Here is a 21,635-nt window from a genome sequence, read left to right as displayed (position 1 = left end):
GAGAATTCGAGCTTGATAAAAAATTCCAATGTAAATGAAACTTATTTCTCTTCGGATAATTCACGCTTGATAGTAATTAATATTTATTCAGTTCCGAGAATTGTGATTGTCAGCGAGTTCTTCTCCTCGACTTGAGTCTTATGGTTGGGAAGTCAGTAGTGGGGGAAGCGTTTTTGCGTTAGTGGGAGGTACTCCCACTCTTCCGAAGTGGACGCTTCTTGGGATGCTGCGTTCATCCATGAAGCAGTGCTGTCAGATCGTGGGTAAATCTTACCCTCTCCCTGTGCCACTGGGATTGCACACAATGAAAGTTTTCCATGTCCGTGTGTTTGGGATGTCGAAAGAAGCCGAGTGTAACCGAAGTTGGCGGGCACGCCGGAGTGACACACTATGAAAGCGACTCGTGTCGTCCGAACACATGGACACGAGTCGCTTTCATAGTGTGCCACTTCGTGGCCAACCGCCAACTTCGTTTACACTCGGCTTTCCTCGACATCCCAAACACACGGACATGGAAAACTTTCATTGTGTGCAATCCCAGTGGCACAGGGAGAGGGTAAGATTTACCCACGATCTGACAGCACTGCCATGAAGTCAGTCTACATAGTATAATCTTTAAGTATGCGTCTAAAATTGTCTAAACTGCATAAGTTCGTCTGAGGTTGTCTAGTTGCCATAAGTTGTTTGAGTTTGTCTAAGTTTGTTTAAGTTTTCATGTATAATCTAAATTCGGTTATAATAATCTACCCCATATTATCTACATAATTTTTCTTAAATATCGCATCATATTATTTTTCGTATCAATTGTGTTAAACGATTTGTTTATATTTAAAATTTTTATCAATTGTGTTTTGTGAAACGATTTGTTTATTGTGTAATCTGTTGAAAGTCTAAATTTTTTTTTTAAATCTATTTTATTGTGTTCAACTTGGTGATTGTGATTTAACCTGTTTTACTCCCTTCCAACATCAAGGGTGGTGAATACAAAGGGATTGCGGTTCTGGTCTGTCGGCTCCTGAAGCAAGGTAAGTGATTCAAGTTTGTGGACATCTAGTTTGTGGATTGGTAACATCTGACGTCCGACGTCCGGTATCTGGTATCCGAGAGCCTATCCTGGGTAATGTTCCGATTTACTGGGCTGACCCGAAACAGGCATAAATTTTTCTTCTTTCCTCATTGACGTGTAAACTTTTGTAAGGTCGTCACCGTTGGGGACTTTTAAAATTTGTTTTTACTCCTTAAGTTTCCTCTTTTACGGAACGAGTAAAGACTGGTGACAGAAAGAGCGGCCTCCTGTAACGGACCATTAGTGGACGTAACAGGTCGGTATACCAAACGGGAAAAGACCACTAGGAAAACCGAGACGTAGATGGGAGGGTAATATTAGAAGGGAGCTGAAAGAAATAGGATACGAAGACCGCAAATGGAAAGATCATCCAATCTGATCCAACCTCAGGGTTGGGAACAATGGCCGGATCTGGTATTTGCGGCAATGAACTTTTAGTTCCTAATGCCAACTAATAATAATAATAATTTATCTACTTTCAAGATTTTTAAATCATACACGTCTAAGTCCTCTGTGTTGGACAACGAGAAATCAAAAAATCTGACGGATAAAATTACAAATAAAAAAATAAAAAAAGTACAAATTAATAACTAAAGTTAACAAAAATAATAAATAAAATTATAAAATATTTCAAATTATAATAAATCAAGTTTTACACTTTATCCTGTACCATGACCGTTACCATATGCTCACGACACTTATATTAATCACCTAGTTTTTCTGATCTAGGGATGAAATGTTAGGCTCTATAAATAAATTTTTGAATAAAAATCTTTAATTAAAATAGAAGATTAATACTATCTTCAAGTGACAATCCAATTTTAAAGACTGCTAACGGGGGAAAAAAAGAAACCAAGCAATTTTGTTGTAAATTACCAAAATAATAGTCGTTGTTATTAAAAAAATTATCTCGTAAATTGTAATTCATGTTTACCTGTCTAGCATAGATCTAACAATCCTACCGATTATTACAATTAAAAAGGACACGATTAAAATAACGATTTCGTCACAAATAACATAACTTTCATTTAAATTGACATAGTTATTATCCTCTGTTGTACGTTTCCCATTGTTTTTTTCAAAAATTGATATTAGATTTCTAATCAACTATTCCGAAGAAAATTCATATATAAATTTTTCAAAATATTAAACTATATTGTAATTTTTCATAACATATTATAAGTGCGGGACTACAGTGCGCCGTCTACATTGCTGGTTTTCTACGAGAGTGTACCATATTTAAAAAAGGAATTTGTTTACGATAAAAAATTGCTATGAGACGATGTAAAATTTAGTGTAATTCAATGAGCTATTGTTATTGTAAAAAGAACATTGTAACGGTGACCATGTTGTTTCATGTTGTATTATATGCAAAATGGATAACATAAAGTTTGTACATTCTATACGAGTGGGATTATATATATATATATATATATATATATATATATATATAAATGCAGAAGGCCAACCAACCAATATTAAACAGACAATATATAATTTTTTTTTTTTTATTTAAAATAATGCTTCCTTATCGGGATACATGGGGTGCGTCGACCCGTTTTAATTTAATACTTATTAAATTACATTATACATTTTTACAAATACACATACACACAAATACACATTTATTAACATCTTCTTTCTGCTACTGACTCTTAATACCGCTCTCTCCTTCTACTTAGTTCTTTCATCCGTTCGATTCCCTTTTCTTCCTCTCCCATCAATACTTCTATCCTCTCTTCCGTTTCCGAATAATTATATTCCTTCCTTACATGTATTCCTGTTTCTTTCTCTGTCCCACAAAATCTGCACATAATCTTCTCATTCTCCTTTATCCAATATCTGCTTGCCTTCCATTCATTCCCTAATTTAAACCTTGCCATCATTTTCAGTTTTTGTCCTTTACTTTTTTCTTGCAGGTATTTTGGTAGCCCTTCTGTTATCCACCTTCCATATTCCCTGTTGTATTTCGATTCCTCTATCCTTTTATCCTTTTCCTTACTTTCCTCTTCTATCACTTTATTTCTCCATATCTCCGCCACATTCTGCCCACTGTCATCTCTTGCCTCTGCTTCCCTTCTATTTAGTCCTGCTATTTGATACATTTTCCCCCTCAATCTACCCATTCTCGTTTCCTCCCATTTTTCCTTATCCATTTCTCTCCTGCAGTGTCTTAGTAATTTGTTTTCCGCCCTCCTAATCTTTTCCTCATATTTAATCTCTCTTACCCCTGCTTCCACTGCTATCCTTTCCACCTTTGTTTCTTCTCTTATCAAATATCCCGATACACATAAATCCAATCCTAGTATATTCCTCAAGTACCTCTCCTGTATTCTTTCCACCTCTTTCCTCTCCTCTATCCCATAAATTTCCACTGCGTACATTCATATACTCTTCACCATTGCATTGAACATTATCATTCTCCTTCTGAAGTCTCCACTAAATTTTCTCTCTCCAATGCTCTATATTTATACCATAGCTGCTGCTGCTCTCCTTCTTATGTCCTGCATGTGCGACTCCTCCTTGTTGTTGTATCTGAACATATATCCTAAGTATTTAAATTCGCTAACCTCTTCTATTTCTTTCCCATTATAGAACCATTCTCTTTTCTTTCTGCTCTTTCCCTTACTAAACACCATCACTTTCGTCTTTTCTGTATTTAGTTCCAGATCCTTCCTTTTGAAATATCTCCCCACGCTTTCCATCATTTTTTCTAATTCCTTCTCCGTCTCCGCTATTATCGCCAAAGCGTTTACATATGCCAAGGTGTATATCCTTTTCCCTCCTATCGTTATTCCTCCCTCCTGTCCTCTTCCTAAATATTCTTCTATATCTGCAATAAATATAATAAGCAGGAGTAAGGGCTCAGTGGGCAACCTTGCCTCACACTTTTTTTGGTCCAAAACTCTTCTGTTATCTTCTTTCCTACTCTTACCTTGCTCTTTGTTTCTTCGTATATCTTCCCAAAATTGTAAATTACGTCTGTACCCACCGCCTTTTTCTCCAAATAATCCATCAATTTCTTTCTGTTTACCCTGTTAAAGGCTGCCTTCAGATCCACAAACATTACGAAAAGTTTTCCTTTCTCTTCATTTATTGCCTTTTCCACTGCTGTTTTCAAAATATATATATTGTCTATTCCGCTTCTTCCTTTTCTGAATCCTGACTGTGTTTCCGGAATTAATCTAAACCTATCTGCTTTGTACGATCCGAAAGGATCGTACGGTAATTAGCGGTATTCGAAATTCGGGCTCGTCCGCTTCCATCGATTAGGATTCTAGATCGATACTCATTGCAAGCATCGATCAACTACCAGTAACTATCGAAGCGCTTCTCTAGCTACCCCCACCTCTTGCATCCCTACTTCTCAATCCCCTAGTGCATACGCCCTGCTGGGTCAGTACAAAGGGGCATTCTTTCTATTCCACCACCGGACCAGTGCTGTCAGATCGTGGGTAAAACTTACCCTCTCCCTGTGCCACTAAGATTGCACACAATGAAAGTTTCCCATGTCCGTGTGTTTGGGATGTCGAAAGAAGCCGAGTGTAACCGAAGTTGGCGGGCACGCCGGAGTGACACACTATGAAAGCGACTCGTGTCGTCCGAACACATGGACACGAGTCGCTTTCATAGTGTGCCACTTCGTGGCCAACCGCCAACTTCGGCTACACTCGGCTTTCCTCGAAATTCCAAACACACGGACATGGAAAACTTTCATTGTGTGCAATCCCAGTGGCACAGGGAGAGGGTAAGATTTACCCACGATCTGACAGCACTGCACCGGACGCCTATGACGATACATCTTTACCATCTAAAGAACATCGAAGCCATATTGGACAAAAGATTTAAGAATTCACAAGGGACAACGAAGAGAATATCTTAATCTTTAAGACTTGTGAAAGTGAGCCCATTCAATGTCACAACCCTTAAGGTTGTGATCGCTATACTTGAGGAGTGCGAGAGGTGAGATCTTTCCATTATATATATTTCACATCGACGGTATTTTTCCGCGTGGTAACATCACGTGGTGCACTCTTATTGTATAATTAAATATCATCCAGGGTTTATATGCCACAAGGCTTTTCCCTGACGAGCCAATATAGCTTCGCATCTTTTATTGGCTCAATCACGTGTTTTATTTTACATCTTAACCTAACCCATTATTCTCCACTTCATTGCATATACAACATTGCCAGAGGACTCTTAGTTGAGGAATTTAAGCCATAACATGCTTCCTCTCTTAATCTTTTTTCCACTATTGCTGCATATATCTTGTATGCTGTGCACATCAACGTTACTCCTCTATAATTGCTCACTTCTTTTTCTATCTCCTTTCTTGAAAATTTGGCATACTATTCCTTCTTTTCATTCCTCTGGCCACCCTTTATCTTTCCATATGTCGTTTATGATTTTTCAAACTTGAGATTTTAGAAAAAAAATAAGTTTTTAATTTTTTTCATATTGTTCCACCACTTCAAAAAATTCAAGAAAATTCCTGAGTGTAGAGGAGTATAAAAGACATTTTCTGAAAAATTTTGGTGAGTGACATATTTCAAAAAAGCTAAAAAAAAAAATTTAATTTTCTTTCTGTCAAAAATCGGCTTTTCGTTAAAATATTATGATCATATTTTTTTTCATGTCTTAGAATCCTAAGAACTAGAAAAAAATCATCATTCATTAGTTTTGAATTTTACTATAAAAAAAAAAATAAAATCGAAAAAACAGGTTTTTTTGAAAATCTCGAGAACCGTTTGAGTAAAAGAGATAAAATTTGGGGTGATTTATTTTTATTCGACACCAAATCGATCCCCCAAATGCGAGTCAAAAAAGCCACGGGGGCAGATTTCCCATACTTATCCGGCTATACCCTTTTTCCAATTTTAGTATTTTTTATCTATATTTTTAAAGATTTCTTTTTTTTCCGGACCTAATTACGTGATAAAATGTGATACTAATGTAATACTTTTTCTAGATAGGCCGAATTCTTTTTAAATCTTTTTTTAATTTTTAAATTTATTGGTTTAATTTTTCCGGCATCTTTTTTGTTTTTATACTAAAATTAACATAATTAAATAAATATAAATAATGTAAAATGCATTTAATTACCTTAGTTTTATTATATATTATCGAAAATTGTAAATACAAAAATATTGCTGTGCAATATTGGTCCATTTTTTAGGTAAATATAAATACCAATTTATTTAGAATTTCTCTTAGTCGCTTAAATAATTTACAAATACCATATTTTTTAGAATTAGAATAATATACTACAAATAAAATCCCTCTGAAACAATAACGGTGTCGTTTTCGTCAATTGATAACTAGAATAAAACTGCCATTGATTTAGAAGATTGAATTTTAAAAGCAAACAGCATTGCTGGAACTTAGCTGTTGCATAGCGTTATACAAAGAAATGGTCTTTCTTAAAATCGTTCTTCTAGATCATCGACAACTCTGCATTCGCCACACTCTCTCGAGACTTTTGATGTATAATGCCTCTTATATATTTTTAGCATAATGTTTAAAGAAATAAACTCTCTACTTTTTTACTAAGTGAACTTATCTGATAAGGGCACAGATCGTCCTAGAAAAACCTGGACTTAGTAATGACATCAAATTATTGATAGTGTGGAGACTGCTGCAGTCATTTCGAATAAAGCGATCCTGTATAGGTTTTTTAGAAATTTATTATCATTATAATAGCGTTTTTAAGAGTTACAGAGTCAATATAAATAAATAAACAAGAAAATGATTTCACTTCTAATCTTGAAGTTCTCTTTGAATTTCTATAAAAGTTTTGCCTTTGGTTTCCGGTGACATATAGTACAACAAAGCCGTATTTACCCAAACGAAAAGACAAAATCCAAGAAACGGAAGACCATGACCGTAATTCAAAGATATTGCTAAAAGAATATAAAGCTTGCCATTAATTATTGCAAGTATACCACTAATGATACCGAGAATACATGAACTAAGTACTTTGACTTCAACTGCGAAAATCTCAGACATCATGATCAACCAGACACTGCAGAAGCCAAAGTTACAGAAGAAGATTGTTGAAATAGATGCAATTACTGGTATAACATAATACGAGGATACGTCAACTTTAAAATAATCCTTAGCATAAAAGTAAGAGCTAATCGTTAAATCTAAAAGGCCAGTAATGATACCTGATACGAGAATTATTAGTTTACGACCTAGCCTATCGACAAAAAGACTAGATAGGATAGAGGATAATAGAATCGTAATACCCGCAACTATATTTATTGTGTAATCTGAAATTGCGCCTAATATTTCTTTGAAGATCAATTGTCCATAAATAAGTAACGGAAAGTAACTACTTAAATAATTATTGAAGGTTAAAAGAAAAATAATGAAGAAGGCTCGTCGATGTCTTCTGATCGTAAATATGTCCTTTAGCGAGCGCCAAAATCTAATTTTTTTAATTTTCTCTTTCTTTAGGAATTCATTTATCATTGTCAATTCATCAGACACATCTATTTCACCTCTTAATTTTTTTAACGTTTCCTTAGCCTCCTCCGTTTTTCCTTTCATCGCTAAATAATATGGCGACTCTGGTATATACAAAAAAAGAAACAAAAAACAGATCGACAATAAAAGGAAACTAGCAGTTGTGTATCGTATGGAATCATACGGCACTGTTATAAAAGACAATAAGATACCAAGATTGCACATGATGTTTATCATTGTTCCGTTAGCACCTCGCGTTTTTACCGATGATATTTCGCCTAAGTATATTGGTGCAACGAGGAAGCCTAATCCTAGAGAGATTCCAGACAAAAATCTTGCCAGGTACCACATCTGCAACCATTAAGAAAGAAAAAAAATATCATATAATTAGTTACTCTTTCTCATGAGTAATAATTATTTTTACCATTAATAAACACACTAACAATATATGGTACTAAAAACCACATAGAGCCCTGCATATTATTCGAAGTTTACTACAGTAATATTAGATAGAAGGTGCAGAAAGGTTTTCTTACACAATGTATTCTAATTATTTGTAAATGTTATTATCTACATAATAAATGATAAAAATTATATGTTTCTGAAGTCACTAAACTCGTTTTTAATATGCCTTACAAGAATGTTAAAAAAAATAAAAGGTATATTTAAATAAAACATCGAAAGCCTTTAAATTGCTTAAAGAAATGATCTTCATGAAACATTTTCTGTCCATTAGGTTTACTCTCTCAATAATACTTAATTTTCTCACATATATTTGTCATACAATTGTAAGGAAAAGATATACTTAGTTGATCTCATTTAGTTGATTTTAAAATTCCTTGTAAAATTATCTCTAAATATCACGATTGAAACCTAAAACTTTACACTTTATGTTAATAATGTTTTTGCTTAAAACCATTAAATCAGTTATAGCATATTTTTTAGTTTTATTCTTACAAAAATACCGTACTAAGGCATAATACGTACACTGATCGAAATTATTTGTGTGTCACCCACGTTCAGACAATTATTTCCTATAAATCTTTAGATGCCTACAACACTTATTTAAATATTTTTGAATTATGTTCATTCTACTTAAGATTTCAGTGTTTAATATTCAACCTTGATTAAATGATGATATTAAAGGTTCAATTACATAGAACATTCCAAATATTTGCTTGTATCATTTTTTTTGGTAATGTACTTCTTAGATATGCTAATTTTTCGTACGCTAATCTTCCAAATTAGAAATGGGCATAATACCCATATTCAGTTTTTGTTATAAAATGCAGTTAATTTATCTTTGATTGTTCATATAAGCTAAATTCTTTTTAATATTATTTCTTGCATATTTGCTTTGTTTCTAAAACAATTTTTACAATTAATGAATTTGTAAAGAAACATTTTAAAAGATCTCTGCTTTCCATATAACAAAAAAGAATATTTATGCTTGTAATGATATATCCTGTAGAAACAGTTATTTTTTATAAAAGTTAATTTCTTTAAGTAAAATTCTAATAGGTAATTTTTTCGTAACTGCGCGATAGTGTTAATTGACTTAAATGAGTATAGGCATATATGAAAATGAAATGTATGATATTTTACTATTATCTTTACTTCCTAGCAAATAAAAATGAAAAACTTACGAATACGTTCGTTGTCATTAAAATTATACTCCAACTGGCGATTAGTGGGAGACTGCACAATAAAATCGTATATTTTCTTCCAATTTTGTCAGTTAGTAACAAATTTATCGGTGGTGATAGCATTTGACCAATTGATAAAGAAGCCGTTAAAGTTGAAATATCCAATTTAATATCATAAATTGACGAATCAGATGATAATATCAACACGACCATTGGTGAATTCCATCCTATCACTATGCCCATCGATAATATTAAAAGTGTGCCTGAAAATATTTTCGAATTACCACGAGTTCACATTTCTTCTTCTATAATTTCAACGAAAATAATTTTATGAGAAAACTTACATGCGAAGATAGAGTAGTATTCCCACTTTTTTGAACCATGTAGTGATAAGTACTTGCCTTTATTTCCGTCCCTATTCATTTCTAATTTTCAAGAATCAAAACTTCTTCTTCCTCACTGAAGATAAATAATAAAGAGACGGGATTTGTTAACACCGTTTTATAATTTGTTTCTCTATTCTGAATCGTCAAACTATTTTCGAAACTATTTTATTTCAGTGATTTCGACGAGTTACCTGAAAAATGCGATTAGTGTTAGAATTATATTATTTTAGCGATAAACAATTTAAATCTAACAAGGAAACCACAGTTACACATAGATAACATTTTTTTCAAACTTAGCCAACTCAACAGGGAAATTAATTATTAAATGTATAAATGTATTATGTATTTATTGAATGTATTTTTGGGTGCTAATTAAATTATAAAGCTAAAAATTCTATTATGATTTACTCCTCGTATTCTCAGCTAGCTTAACTAATACTTGAGACGATTATAAGACAGACAGAATTAAATGACTTAAAAATTTATTTCTTGCAAAAATCAAAAAAGATCATCATTATATTATTTCCTTAGGTAAAAAATAAGAGTTAATTAGATGTAACTTACGTGCGTTTATTCGAATCTCGAGTGCTAATCTATTTTATTGCCGAACGATTTTCTTATTATAAATAGCTAAATTATGTAAACTGTGATTAAAAATAAAAATTATTCGAGATTTATTCAAGATTATCCGATATAAATTTTGTAGAGTATTTACGAGACTTCAAGAGCTGATTTTTCCTGCTCTAAGATGGTCAGTGAATAAATCGACCTTTTCACATTATATGACAGTCTACTAAAGACTATCTTATAAAATCCGTAATTTGGGTTGTCACATTACTCAACTTTTCCTTTAAGGTCGTCGTTTACTTGCCTATCATTGTCGGTTGTAAACTTTATGTCGTCGAAATCAGTTTGGCGTATAAATTGTGTAATGTTATCTATGAATAAGAAATATTACATTTAATCTCTATATTAGCATTGATATATTTCATACATACTTTAAAAATTAATTATTTTATTTTTTACAAAGAAATAAAAAACCATGTGTGCAGATCACACGTGTTAGAAGAAAGACCTACAAAAATTTAAGTTTCCAGAGAATAAGACGAATGCACAGTTTCAAGAGTAAGATAATTGTAGGATTTATTTATTACAATATTATAACGATATATAATGAAGGTCACTGGTATATTCTTTGGGTTTAATAGCTGATAAAAAGTACACTTTTTCAAATTCAAACAATTAAAATGGAATGCTGAATGTGATAGCCATAAATAGAAACAAAAATTGTAGAATGTTTATCGACAGAAAGATACGCTGTCCTAACCCAAATAAATATAATATTATATTTTTTTTAAACTTAGAAGGATGAATTTTTTCTTTCGCACTTTTCACCCTTCCTTTGAATTTAAGATTTCTTTATCATGGGTTAGCATACACAATTATTTCTTTTTGTGTTGCAACTAATAACTGTAGATGCTGTTAAAGAAGGGAACAATTGTGGTAGTATCTTTTTCGTTTCATTGGGTTTTGAATTACAACGATTTTAAAATCTATTATTATTTTCGTTGTTTTATTTTATATTATTAAAAATCTTTTTAAAAATTTTTTTTCTAAATTTTTTTCTATATTTTTAAAATTAGTTATTTTACTGTTTTTTTATTAGATATATAATAGCGAATAATATTTGTTTTTGTCACGTGTCCAGTTTCTTCTATTTAAAAGCTTTTCTATTTTATTGAAAAATTAGTATAAATTTCCTAAATACGCAAACATTATAATTAAAAAACATGTCTTCGGATATTTATAAGAAAAGTATTCTACAATGTTGGTTAATTTTTTTTCTCTGATTTATCTGATAATCATTTCATTTTTTTGTAAAATATTGCAGACAATACAATTATTATATTCTATTTATTTCGTAATTGTTAATAACTATATTAGGGAAATAAATAATTAATTATTAATTTCATAATAAAATATAAACATTTTTAAATAGAAAAGAAATGACACGTTTGGTAAAAAAAACAGACCACGCACCTTCTTTCTTTATTTCGACCGTCGGTTAGTTTGTTCCTTAGTCTTTTGTCGCCTACCTACGTGCTTATCTCTGTGTATTCTTCTACCCTTCTATCGCTCCTACCTACAAACATTTGGAGTATCGAAATAATATGTGTCCACGCTTTGTAGTATGCAGTCGCACACAAACACAGACATATTTAGCCAGGAGTGATAACTACGAAGCATAGCATAAAGAGGAGACCGAAAATAGGAAAAACTGTACAGCTATATTCCGTCTCATTCTCTCGCAGGCTTAATCCTATATGTTTGTTTCTTTTTCTCTCGTTTTTTAGTATAACTGCCGTTTCATAGCTTCGTTACATAGCTCCGTTTCCCTTTATTTACTTTTCAAATCACTCCCATTCTAAATAAGTTTTTACTTCAAAAACATCACGTTTCTTGACGTCATCGAGCTAGTCATACTTCTCTGAGAGGAGGACCAGGAAATTTATGTCAATAAACTATATTTACTGTATTAATCGTTATCTTTTGTGCCGTCTTTATTATAATATTTGTTACTATTTACAATAAAATAAATTATTTCCACTTACAAAGATAGGCGAATAATGTGCAACTCTTAAGGACAAGTTGAGTTCACAAATTTGATAAGACAGTCTTATAACGTATAAAGAGTACACTGAAATTTATGTTGTTCGTAAAATATCAATAAAGAAAGAATATTTCTTAGTAGACTGTCATAATGTGTAAAGTATTTGTAAGTTTTGTAATGAAGTAAAGATAGTTTACAATGTTTTCAGTCATATGTTCATACTTATATCAGTCACTAAAGCTTTATTACCATTCCGATTGCAGGTCTACAATACAAGGAAAGCTCTATAGTATTTTTTTAGACTTTTATGAAACTTTATCAATTTATATGAGTTTCATTAGGGCTACAAACCCTACATACGGGATTATTATCAAAAATTCCCTAGGTACAACCGCGTTTTTGAGAAAAATTAGGGTTAAAGTTTCATTAGTATTTTTGAAGTGAAAACTTCTTTAGAATGGAGTGATCTGAAAAGTAAATAAACGGAAACGCAGCTATGTAACGGCTGCTATACTAAATAACGAGAAAAAGAGAGACAAACAGATAGGATTGAGCCTGCGAGAGATAGACGGAGTATGGCTATACAGTTTTTCTTATTCTCGGTCTCCTCTTTATGCTATGTATCGTAGTTATCGCTCCTGGTTGTATATGTGTGCGATTGTGTGCGACTGCATACTACAAAGCGTGGACACGTATTTTTTCGATACTCGAAATGTTTGTAGTTAGAAGCGATAGAAGGGTAGGACGAATAAACAGAGATAAGCACGTAGGTATGCGACAAAAGCATAAGGTCCAAACGAACCGACGGTCGAAATAAAGAAAGAAGGTGCATGGTCTGTTTTTATTTTACGAAACGTAGTATTCCTTTTCTATTTAAAAATGTTTCTATTTTATTGAAAAATTAATATAAAATTATTTATTTCGCAAATATTATTATAATTAACAATTATGAAATATATAGATTATAATAATTGTATTGTCTGCAATATTTTACAAAAAAATGAAATGATTATCAGATATATCAGAGAAAAAAAATTAAACAACATTGTAGAATACTTTTCTTATAAATATCCGAAGACATGTTTTTAATATAATGTTTGCGTATTTAGGAAATTTATACTAATTTTTCAATAAAATAGAAAGTTTTTAAATAGGAGAAACTAGACACGTGTAAAAAAAAATAAACTCTATTTACTTAATATTTCCAATAAGAATAAAATAATATAACCTATTTTACAAATATAGAAAAAAAATATAGAAAAAAATTTTTAAAAAGATTTTTAATATTATAAAATAAAACAACGAATCTAAAAAATAGATTTTAAAATTGTTGTAATTCGAAAACCGATGAAACGAAAAAGATACTACCACAATTGTTCCCTTCTTTAACAGCATCTACAGTTATTAGTTGCAACACAAAAAGAAATACTTGTGTATGCTATCCCATGACAAAGATATCTCAAATTCAAAGTGTGAAAGAAAAATTCATCTACCTGAGTTTCAAAAAAAAAATATTATATTTACTTCGGTTAGAGGACGACGTATCTTTCTGCTGATAAATATTCTAGAATTTTTGTTTCTATCTACGGCTATCGCATTCAGCATTCCATCTTGATAGATAGAATTTTGAAAATATTAGTTATTGTAAACTACCTACACCCCAAGGTCGGTTCCTCATCGTGAGAATAGAATTGTACAAAACAGGGAAGGTCTGTTGAAATTCGATCTACATTTATTATCTTTATTATTGATGCGATAATATTCATGCCTATAGTTTTTTTTTACGACGTGTCATATCTTTTCTATTTAAAAATGTTGCTATTTTATTGAAAAATAAGTATTAAATTCTTTATTTCGCAAATATCATAATAAATAATTTTGAAGTACATAGAATATATAATAATTGTATTGTCTGAAATATTAAAAAAAAAAAAAGGATTACCAGATACACCAGAGAAAAAGAATTGGAGAAAACTGTGGAATAAATGAGGAGCAGCTGACAAATTCTATTCAAAAGTAAGTCACGTTCTCACACTCTGTCACATTTTTATATTTTGCTTCTTTATAAAATATATTTGATACCTAAAGATAAAATATGTCTATTAAATTTGATTTTTATATGAAAAATATCCAAAGAGATGTACTGACCCATGCATATATGAAAATTATATTATAAATTATGATATTTGCGTATTTAAGAAACTTATACTAATTTTTCAATAAAATAAAAACATTTTTAACAGGCTGAACGCCCAGCGTGAATCGGTGGAGCTTACCACGGAGCTGAAATTTGAGACTCGTAGTGTACACAGTTGGATAAGCTGAGAGAGCGATACGATTCAATGCATTTTTTAGATTTTTCGTTATTCAGATCTTTATTTAGACGAGATTGTTTAGAAAGATAAGTTTGTAGATCAAAGAATTAAGACAAGATATGTTATAAATAATAAGGGTCTCGCGAAGTGTGGTAGGCTACAGAGTTGAAAAAACATTTCTAGAGATTATCTTTATTAGATCTCTCATTGCATTTTTACCAGAACCTTCATTCAGTCTTGCAGTATTTTCCATATGTTTTTCGAAACGTCTTTATTTGTCTATCCTAAAATGTTTGTTAGACAGCGCAAGAATGTATATGAAAACGGGAAATTGATAACCATACTAACAAAAAAATTTTATACCTGAGTCTCGAAAAAAGAATTATTTATATTTACTTAGTTTTCGACGAATAATATTTCCTTTGATAAACACCCTCCGATTTTGGTGTCTATCTATACTGTTGGAATGTGTAACTCAGATTTAAGAACAAAAATCAATCCCTTTGGTTCGCTTCTTAGATATCTAGAAAACCATAGTTTATTGTAAGACGTATGAACTTTCATGCTGTGGAGATCGGCTGACGTCATAGATGTCGCCGATATAGAGAGCGAGTCGTAAGTCTAATATGTGTGCACCTTTGTTCCTTTTTTTTTAGTCTATTCGAAACAGCCCTTCGGTAAAGACGTGCCATTCCTTGTGCACTTAAATATAAAAGTTTTCTGGTTAAAATTATATTTTGTGTTATTTTTCATTTATAAGAACCCAATAATCCTACATATACTTATCGCATTCAGCATTCCATTTTTATTGCTTGAATTTGGAAAAGTGTAATTTTTATCAGCTATTCCACCCAGAGATCATACCGGTGATCTTTATTATATATGGTAATAATATTTTATTAAATAAATTCTACAATTATCTTATTCTTGAAACTATAAATTCGTCTGATTCTTTCGAAACTTAGTTTTTGGAAGGTTTCACTTCTAACACGTGTGATCTGCACACATGATTTTTTTTTCTAAAACAGGTAGCAAAAGACTGCATTGAAAATGAATATCTTCATTTCAAAAGTTCTGAAAATGTAACTAAGAGCCTCTTGCTTAATATTTTTTTAGGAATTAAAATCCTATAATACTTTCGATTGACACTATACCGGTTGACATTTCCCAGATAACTATTTTTAGCAGGTATATTTTAGAATAAAATCTAAGTACGATTCAAATAAAAGTTGTAGCTTTTAACTTATATATAATAGTAAAGTTATTAAGTTTTAAAAAAGATTATAACAGCCGTTTCCGTTAAAATCATCAAAAACTTACGCCCAGACCAATGTTTAAAAAAACATTTTTTTGTACTAAGAAGACCTCGAAACGTAAAAATTTGTTCAAATCCGGAGATCGAAAAAATTACATAATTGCAATACTTTACTTGGAAGATAAAGGTAATATGTGCTGGCTCGTAATTAACACATACATACACATACATCGCTTGAATATCGGAAGTATGCAGTAGCGTTATCTGAATAAGATTCTGCTAAGTGCCGTACACAGTTGGGGTTCATAAACGGTCAGTTCAGTGTTAACAGTTTAGTATCAATCAAAGTTTTGAAAAGTTTGAAAACATATTTCTCATGACACATTGGCGAGAAACACGTAGCAATATACGCTTTATTAATTACTGCATTTGTTATTTATGTAAATTTTTGAAAACATAATTTAATTCAATCAATTGTCAGGTATAGATCCTTTCTTTTTATTTTTACTTTTTATTTCTCTACCAGACTAATTTTTCCGAATGTCGGAATTAATGTTAGATCACTTTTCATGTAAGAAGCTCATATTCTTTTTCATAAAAGTCATAAATAGAATCGTATCTAATCTATTTTGGGTATCGATAAGACGATATTTTAAATACAATCGTAAAAATCTGTGCAATCAGTGTCTCGTAAATTCTAATTCGTGAACATGCATCGTTCAACATTAGTTTTTATAATTTTATCGTGTCTTCTTTCCGAAAGTCTCGGTAATATTAGCATATTTTTAAAATATCTATTTTTATTACAATATAAAATATATAAATAAAAACAAAAAAAATAAAAAATAGTGAATTGAATAATTTTGATATTAGGAAAAGTAGGTTTTGGTCCAGGTGAACAAGATTGGGGATATGTAACGGTTAGAAAATATTCCCATATGTTCTGGTGGCTTTATTATACAACAGCAAACGTACAATCGTATTATGAGAAACCCTTAGTAATTTGGTTACAAGGTGGTCCTGGTGCATCGTCTACTTCTTATGGAAACTTCGAAGAACTTGGTCCTCTCGATACAAATTTAAGACCAAGGAATTATACGTGGGTAAGAATTTGTTTTCTTCTCATTTTGGACATTACGAAATAAGAATAAGTATTACAGAAATGCATAACAAAATTATTTCTAACAGGTTAAAGATTACAATGTTTTGTTCATTGATAACCCAGTTGGTGCAGGATTTAGCTATGTTGAAAACTTATCAGCATATGCTCTAACAAACGAACAAATTGCTATTGATCTTGTCGAATGCATGAAAGGTTTTTTAAAGAAATTACCAAAATTTTCGAATGTACCTACTTATATCTTAACCGAATCGTATGGTGGAAAAATGGGGGCTGAATTTGCTCTAATTTGGTATAAGGTCTGTACTATTTTTTATTTTCTTATTTTTTAATAATATGAAAAATATATTATATAAAGTTAATACTTATTATTAGACATTTTATAAAATATTTATAATTCATAGAACCCTAAAATCCGTTAATGAGAAAATATTAAAGATAATCTTTTAAATAAAAACTATATCTGCAATATTGTAAATATAAATAATTAAAATATAACAATAATGCTATAATTATTATATAATCAAATTTTTTTATAATAATTATTATATATAAATCTACTTACTGTGGATTACTAGCTTCCGGCATGATTACTATAATCAAGCCACATATAAGCACAGTTAGTAACATACTAACTGTGAGTAAATAAGTGATCCGTCCGAAGAAACAAAAGATAAAAACAATATGTTTATTGAATCCAGAGAGGCGAAAAATACATGTCCCCTCTGGTAGTAAAGAATAAGTGTGAGAAGGTGGTAATAGAAAAGTGACTGGAACCTATAAAAAGACAAATATTATTTTATATATATATATATATATATATATATATATTTTCCTTTAATTATCTTCTCTTTTATTTATTTTAAGAGATTCATTCCTTTGAAAATTATTCAACAAAAAATATTACTATTTATCTGCATATATATATATATATATATATATATATATATATATATATATATATTATTTCCTTTAATTATCTTCTCTTTTATTTATTTTAAGAGATTCATTCCTTTGAAAATTATTCAACAAAAAATATTACTATTTATCTGCATTACTTTACACTAATATTTTTATGAACGCAAAAGTATAATAACAAATAAATATATACAATGATTATAACAATATAATTACAGCAATAATACTTACCAATGTAAGCACATCACACACACAAATATTAGTAGAATATAATTTTATATAATGTATAACATAAAATAATAGATATTATATATTAATTTTATAGGAACAGCAATCAGGTACTATTAAAAGTAACCTAAAAGGAATTGGTCTTGGTGATGCATGGATATCTCCAATCGATTCTGTTCTTACTTGGGCACCTTTTTTACTTAGCACGGTAATGCTATAGAGTAAATTGTCCTATAAACGATCAATCACCATATCTACCAAACTAAGATAAATTTATATTACACCTGTTTAGGGTATGATTGATTCTAATGGTTATAGAAAAATAGAAATATTAGCCAACGCAACTAGAGATGCTGTTAATAATGGTCAATGGTCAATGGCTACTTCTTTACGGGAATATACAAAAAATGTCATTCTACAACTTACAGATAATATAGATTTCTATAACATTCTAACGAAACTATCCCCTTTCTATGGACCTTCTCAAACTTTCGAGAAACTATCATCAATTTATACTGAAGGAGGTGATCTTATTTTTTCAGTATTATAAATATAATGACTTTAAAAAAAGAGACCGTAATTTTAGTAAACTATTATCAAATATAACTCAGTTAACTTGCTACGATAAAAAAAGCACAATTAAATAATAATAATATTAATAGCTCGTTGAGATAGTACCTAATTGAACTTAATCTTCAAAATAACAGGGATATCAAAAATCGAAAGGCAATAATTTAAAAAGCGTAACAGATATATATATATATATATATATATATATATATATATATATATATATATGTAAATAGTATTAAATTCCTTAAAAAATATTCCAGGTATAGTGACTTTTAAATAAATCTGATAATTCAAAATGTCTCAAAAAATCAAACCTTAAAGATACATAACCGACGATAATAATATTAATAGTAATAGTAATAGTAATAATAATAATAATAATAATAATAATAATAATAATTATAATAATAATAATAATAATAATAATAATAATAATAATAATAATAATAATAATTTAATAATACAACAGATGCCAAATATTACAATTTGATTTCGCGTGACAGTAAAAGTTTAGAAGAATTGATGAACGGACCAGTAATAAATGCACTTGGTCTTAAAGCCTTTCATGGTCGACAATCCGACATGGTTTTCAATATGTTGCGAGAGGATTTTATGAAACCGGTTGTCGATAAAGGTAATTCTCTCTCACACAATTGTAATACATTTATATTATACATTTAGCACTCAAAATCTAACAATGAGATTTTGTGTATTTGCTGAGATAATAATAGTTGTTATCTTTTTTTAATCCCAAGTAGACTAATTCACAAAGATACGCTTTCAAGCACGGTAGATAAAAAAATATGTTGATTTATCTGATCGAGAGTAAATTAAATATCATGAAAAATTTAAGTACACATTATTAAATGTAACCTTCATCAAGTTAGATAAAGATGTTACGTCACTACTATGAGAACCTAATATTATTGTATTTTATAGTGGAATTATTACTAAACGAAACTAATATTAATGTCTTTGTATACACTGGACAAATGGACCTCGTCGTTGATATGCCAGGTGTGAATTTTTTATTCGTACTATATATTTACTCTATATTTCTTTTATTTTGGAATAAATGTTCGAATAAAATTGGAAATTTACAGGCACAGTACTCTGGATTGATAATATGCATTGGATAAATTCTTACAATTGGCATAAAGCTAAAAGATTTTCATTGGTTTCTGATCATATTATCGAAGGTTACTCTAAACATTACGATAATTTTGGATTTTATTGGGTCAACAGAGCAGGACATATGGTATTATATATATTTTATAATACTTTCTTTAAATGTATTTGTCGATAATTAGGAAACTAATCTAATTGCATCGTTGTATCTAATTGCACGCATATTTTTTGTTTAAAAATACAAAAAATATATAATTTAGTATTTACGATTCAAATGTTAAGGGAAATGCTGAGGGATATTTTTATGAATGCATGTATGATGCTTTTTTTTCTTATAGAAATTAAATTATAAGTAATATTTTTGAGAAAACCCTACAGAAATAATTTTATTCTTATATTTTTTAAGAACTTTAATAACTTATGTTGAATTAATTTCATAATTATCGACTCAATTATTGAATATAAAACTTTTAATAAATAATAAATTTCAGGTACCAAAAGACAATCCTGCAGCTATGGCGAAAATATTAAAAGATTTGACAAATAATGCAAACGTTAAATAATTTTGATAATTGTATGTAATACTTAAAAATTCCTTTCACCCACGGTATACTTTAATAAAAATATTATTAAACAAGATTGAAGTAAATGAAGTTCTTAAAATATTCACGAAGAAAAAATATTTATTATACACAAAATGATTACGATAAAGAGATTAACATACATATCTATAATGTTTAAAATCATATTATAAAACCTCAAATGAAAAAAAATAGCCGGACGGCATCTAATGATAGAAAAAAATTCTTCTTAGATAATTATTTAGGAGATTTCAAGATTAAATTGCTTATTACAAACTGAAATGCTAATATATCTTTTGGTGATATTATTGTGGAATATAAAAAATGAATAGAAATGATCGAAATGACTATATTATTTTTATTCTCATAATAGTAGTATCTAAAAATAATTACTCATGCCGCCTTTAACACGTGTTATTTATAATATTATAAAAAAATTGTTATTGTTAGCAGAAAATTGGCACGGTATAAATAGGGAAATATTTATTATACATACTATTTCTTTAAAGTAATATCACAAATTTTTCCAAATTATTTTATTACAAATTGGATATGTTACTATGTATGAAAGTATAAAAAATATTATCACAGACATCTAATAGTATGCAAAAATTTGATAAAATATCATATGTACAGATAACACAAGTTATATGTAAAACCTTCAAAACAGAATGTTTTGAGAGAATGAGATTAATGCACAGTATTTAGAAGTAGGCAAATTTAAGGTTTATTTATAATAATATTGTTACCACATATAACAAAGAGCACCGGTATGATCTTGGAATGGGAGTAGCTGACAAAAACTACAACTTTTTCAATTCTAGCAATCAAGATAGAATCCCGAATGCAATAGCCATAAAAAGACATAAAATTCGTAAGATGTATATCGAAGGAAAGATACCCCGTTCTAACGTAAGTAAATATAATATATCCTTTTATAAAACTCAGCTAGATGATAGTCATTCTGTAAATATATGACATATTTATCATGGGTCAAAACAACCAAGTATTTTTGTTGTTGCTTTTACTAATTCTCTTAAATGTCTGAAAAAGAAAAAAACAGAACAATTTTGGTTGCATTTTTTCGTTTCATCGAGTTTTGAATCGCAAAGATTCTAACAATATTTTCTCTTAAAAAGTTGTAAAAGAAACACATTATAATTCAATAATATTATTATTATTATTAATTATTAATTAGCATTAGGAACTTGGAAAATCATATCCGCAAACACTAAATCTCGCCAGTGTACCCTGACGCAACCCTGAGCGCGACCTTCTCTCCATTCGCGGTTCTAGTAGCCTATTCCTTTAAGATCCCTCCTAATATTGTCCTCCCA

General features: G+C 30.0%; 2 protein-coding genes across 3 annotated transcripts; one reads left to right on the top strand and one right to left on the bottom strand.

The window, feature by feature from the left end:
• The first annotated feature begins 257 nt into the window (after nucleotides 1-257).
• LOC107072907 (retinoid-inducible serine carboxypeptidase) lies at nucleotides 258-20,346 on the top strand. Of its 2 annotated transcripts, none has more exons than XM_089174423.1 (9): nucleotides 258-1,025; nucleotides 16,624-16,853; nucleotides 16,939-17,169; nucleotides 18,114-18,224; nucleotides 18,309-18,540; nucleotides 19,059-19,223; nucleotides 19,529-19,606; nucleotides 19,693-19,847; nucleotides 20,209-20,346. In XM_089174423.1, exons 2-9 carry the CDS (start codon nucleotides 16,689-16,691, stop codon nucleotides 20,278-20,280), a joined length of 1,209 nt encoding a protein of 402 aa, XP_089030549.1. In that variant the 5' UTR covers nucleotides 258-1,025; nucleotides 16,624-16,688; the 3' UTR covers nucleotides 20,281-20,346. The 2 variants fall into 2 exon arrangements, with proteins under 2 accessions (XP_089030549.1, XP_089030550.1); XM_089174424.1 differs by lacking the exon at nucleotides 258-1,025 and adding an exon at nucleotides 16,402-16,518.
• On the bottom strand, nucleotides 6,785-9,606 carry LOC107072903 (facilitated trehalose transporter Tret1-like). The gene is made up of 3 exons (XM_089174422.1): nucleotides 9,528-9,606; nucleotides 9,184-9,446; nucleotides 6,785-7,888 (listed from the first exon to the last, which is right to left on the bottom strand). Exons 1-3 carry the CDS (start codon nucleotides 9,604-9,606, stop codon nucleotides 6,827-6,829), a joined length of 1,404 nt encoding a protein of 467 aa, XP_089030548.1. The 3' UTR covers nucleotides 6,785-6,826.
• Nucleotides 20,347-21,635: the final 1,289 nt, after the last annotated feature.

This window comes from Polistes dominula, unplaced genomic scaffold, assembly GCF_049000335.1.
Source record: "Polistes dominula isolate Pdom_NZ unplaced genomic scaffold, Pdom_raw_medaka contig_83, whole genome shotgun sequence".
Taxonomy (NCBI): domain Eukaryota; kingdom Metazoa; phylum Arthropoda; class Insecta; order Hymenoptera; family Vespidae; genus Polistes; species Polistes dominula.
Note: the sequence above shows the minus strand (reverse complement) of the source record. Positions and strands in the feature narration are given on the sequence as shown.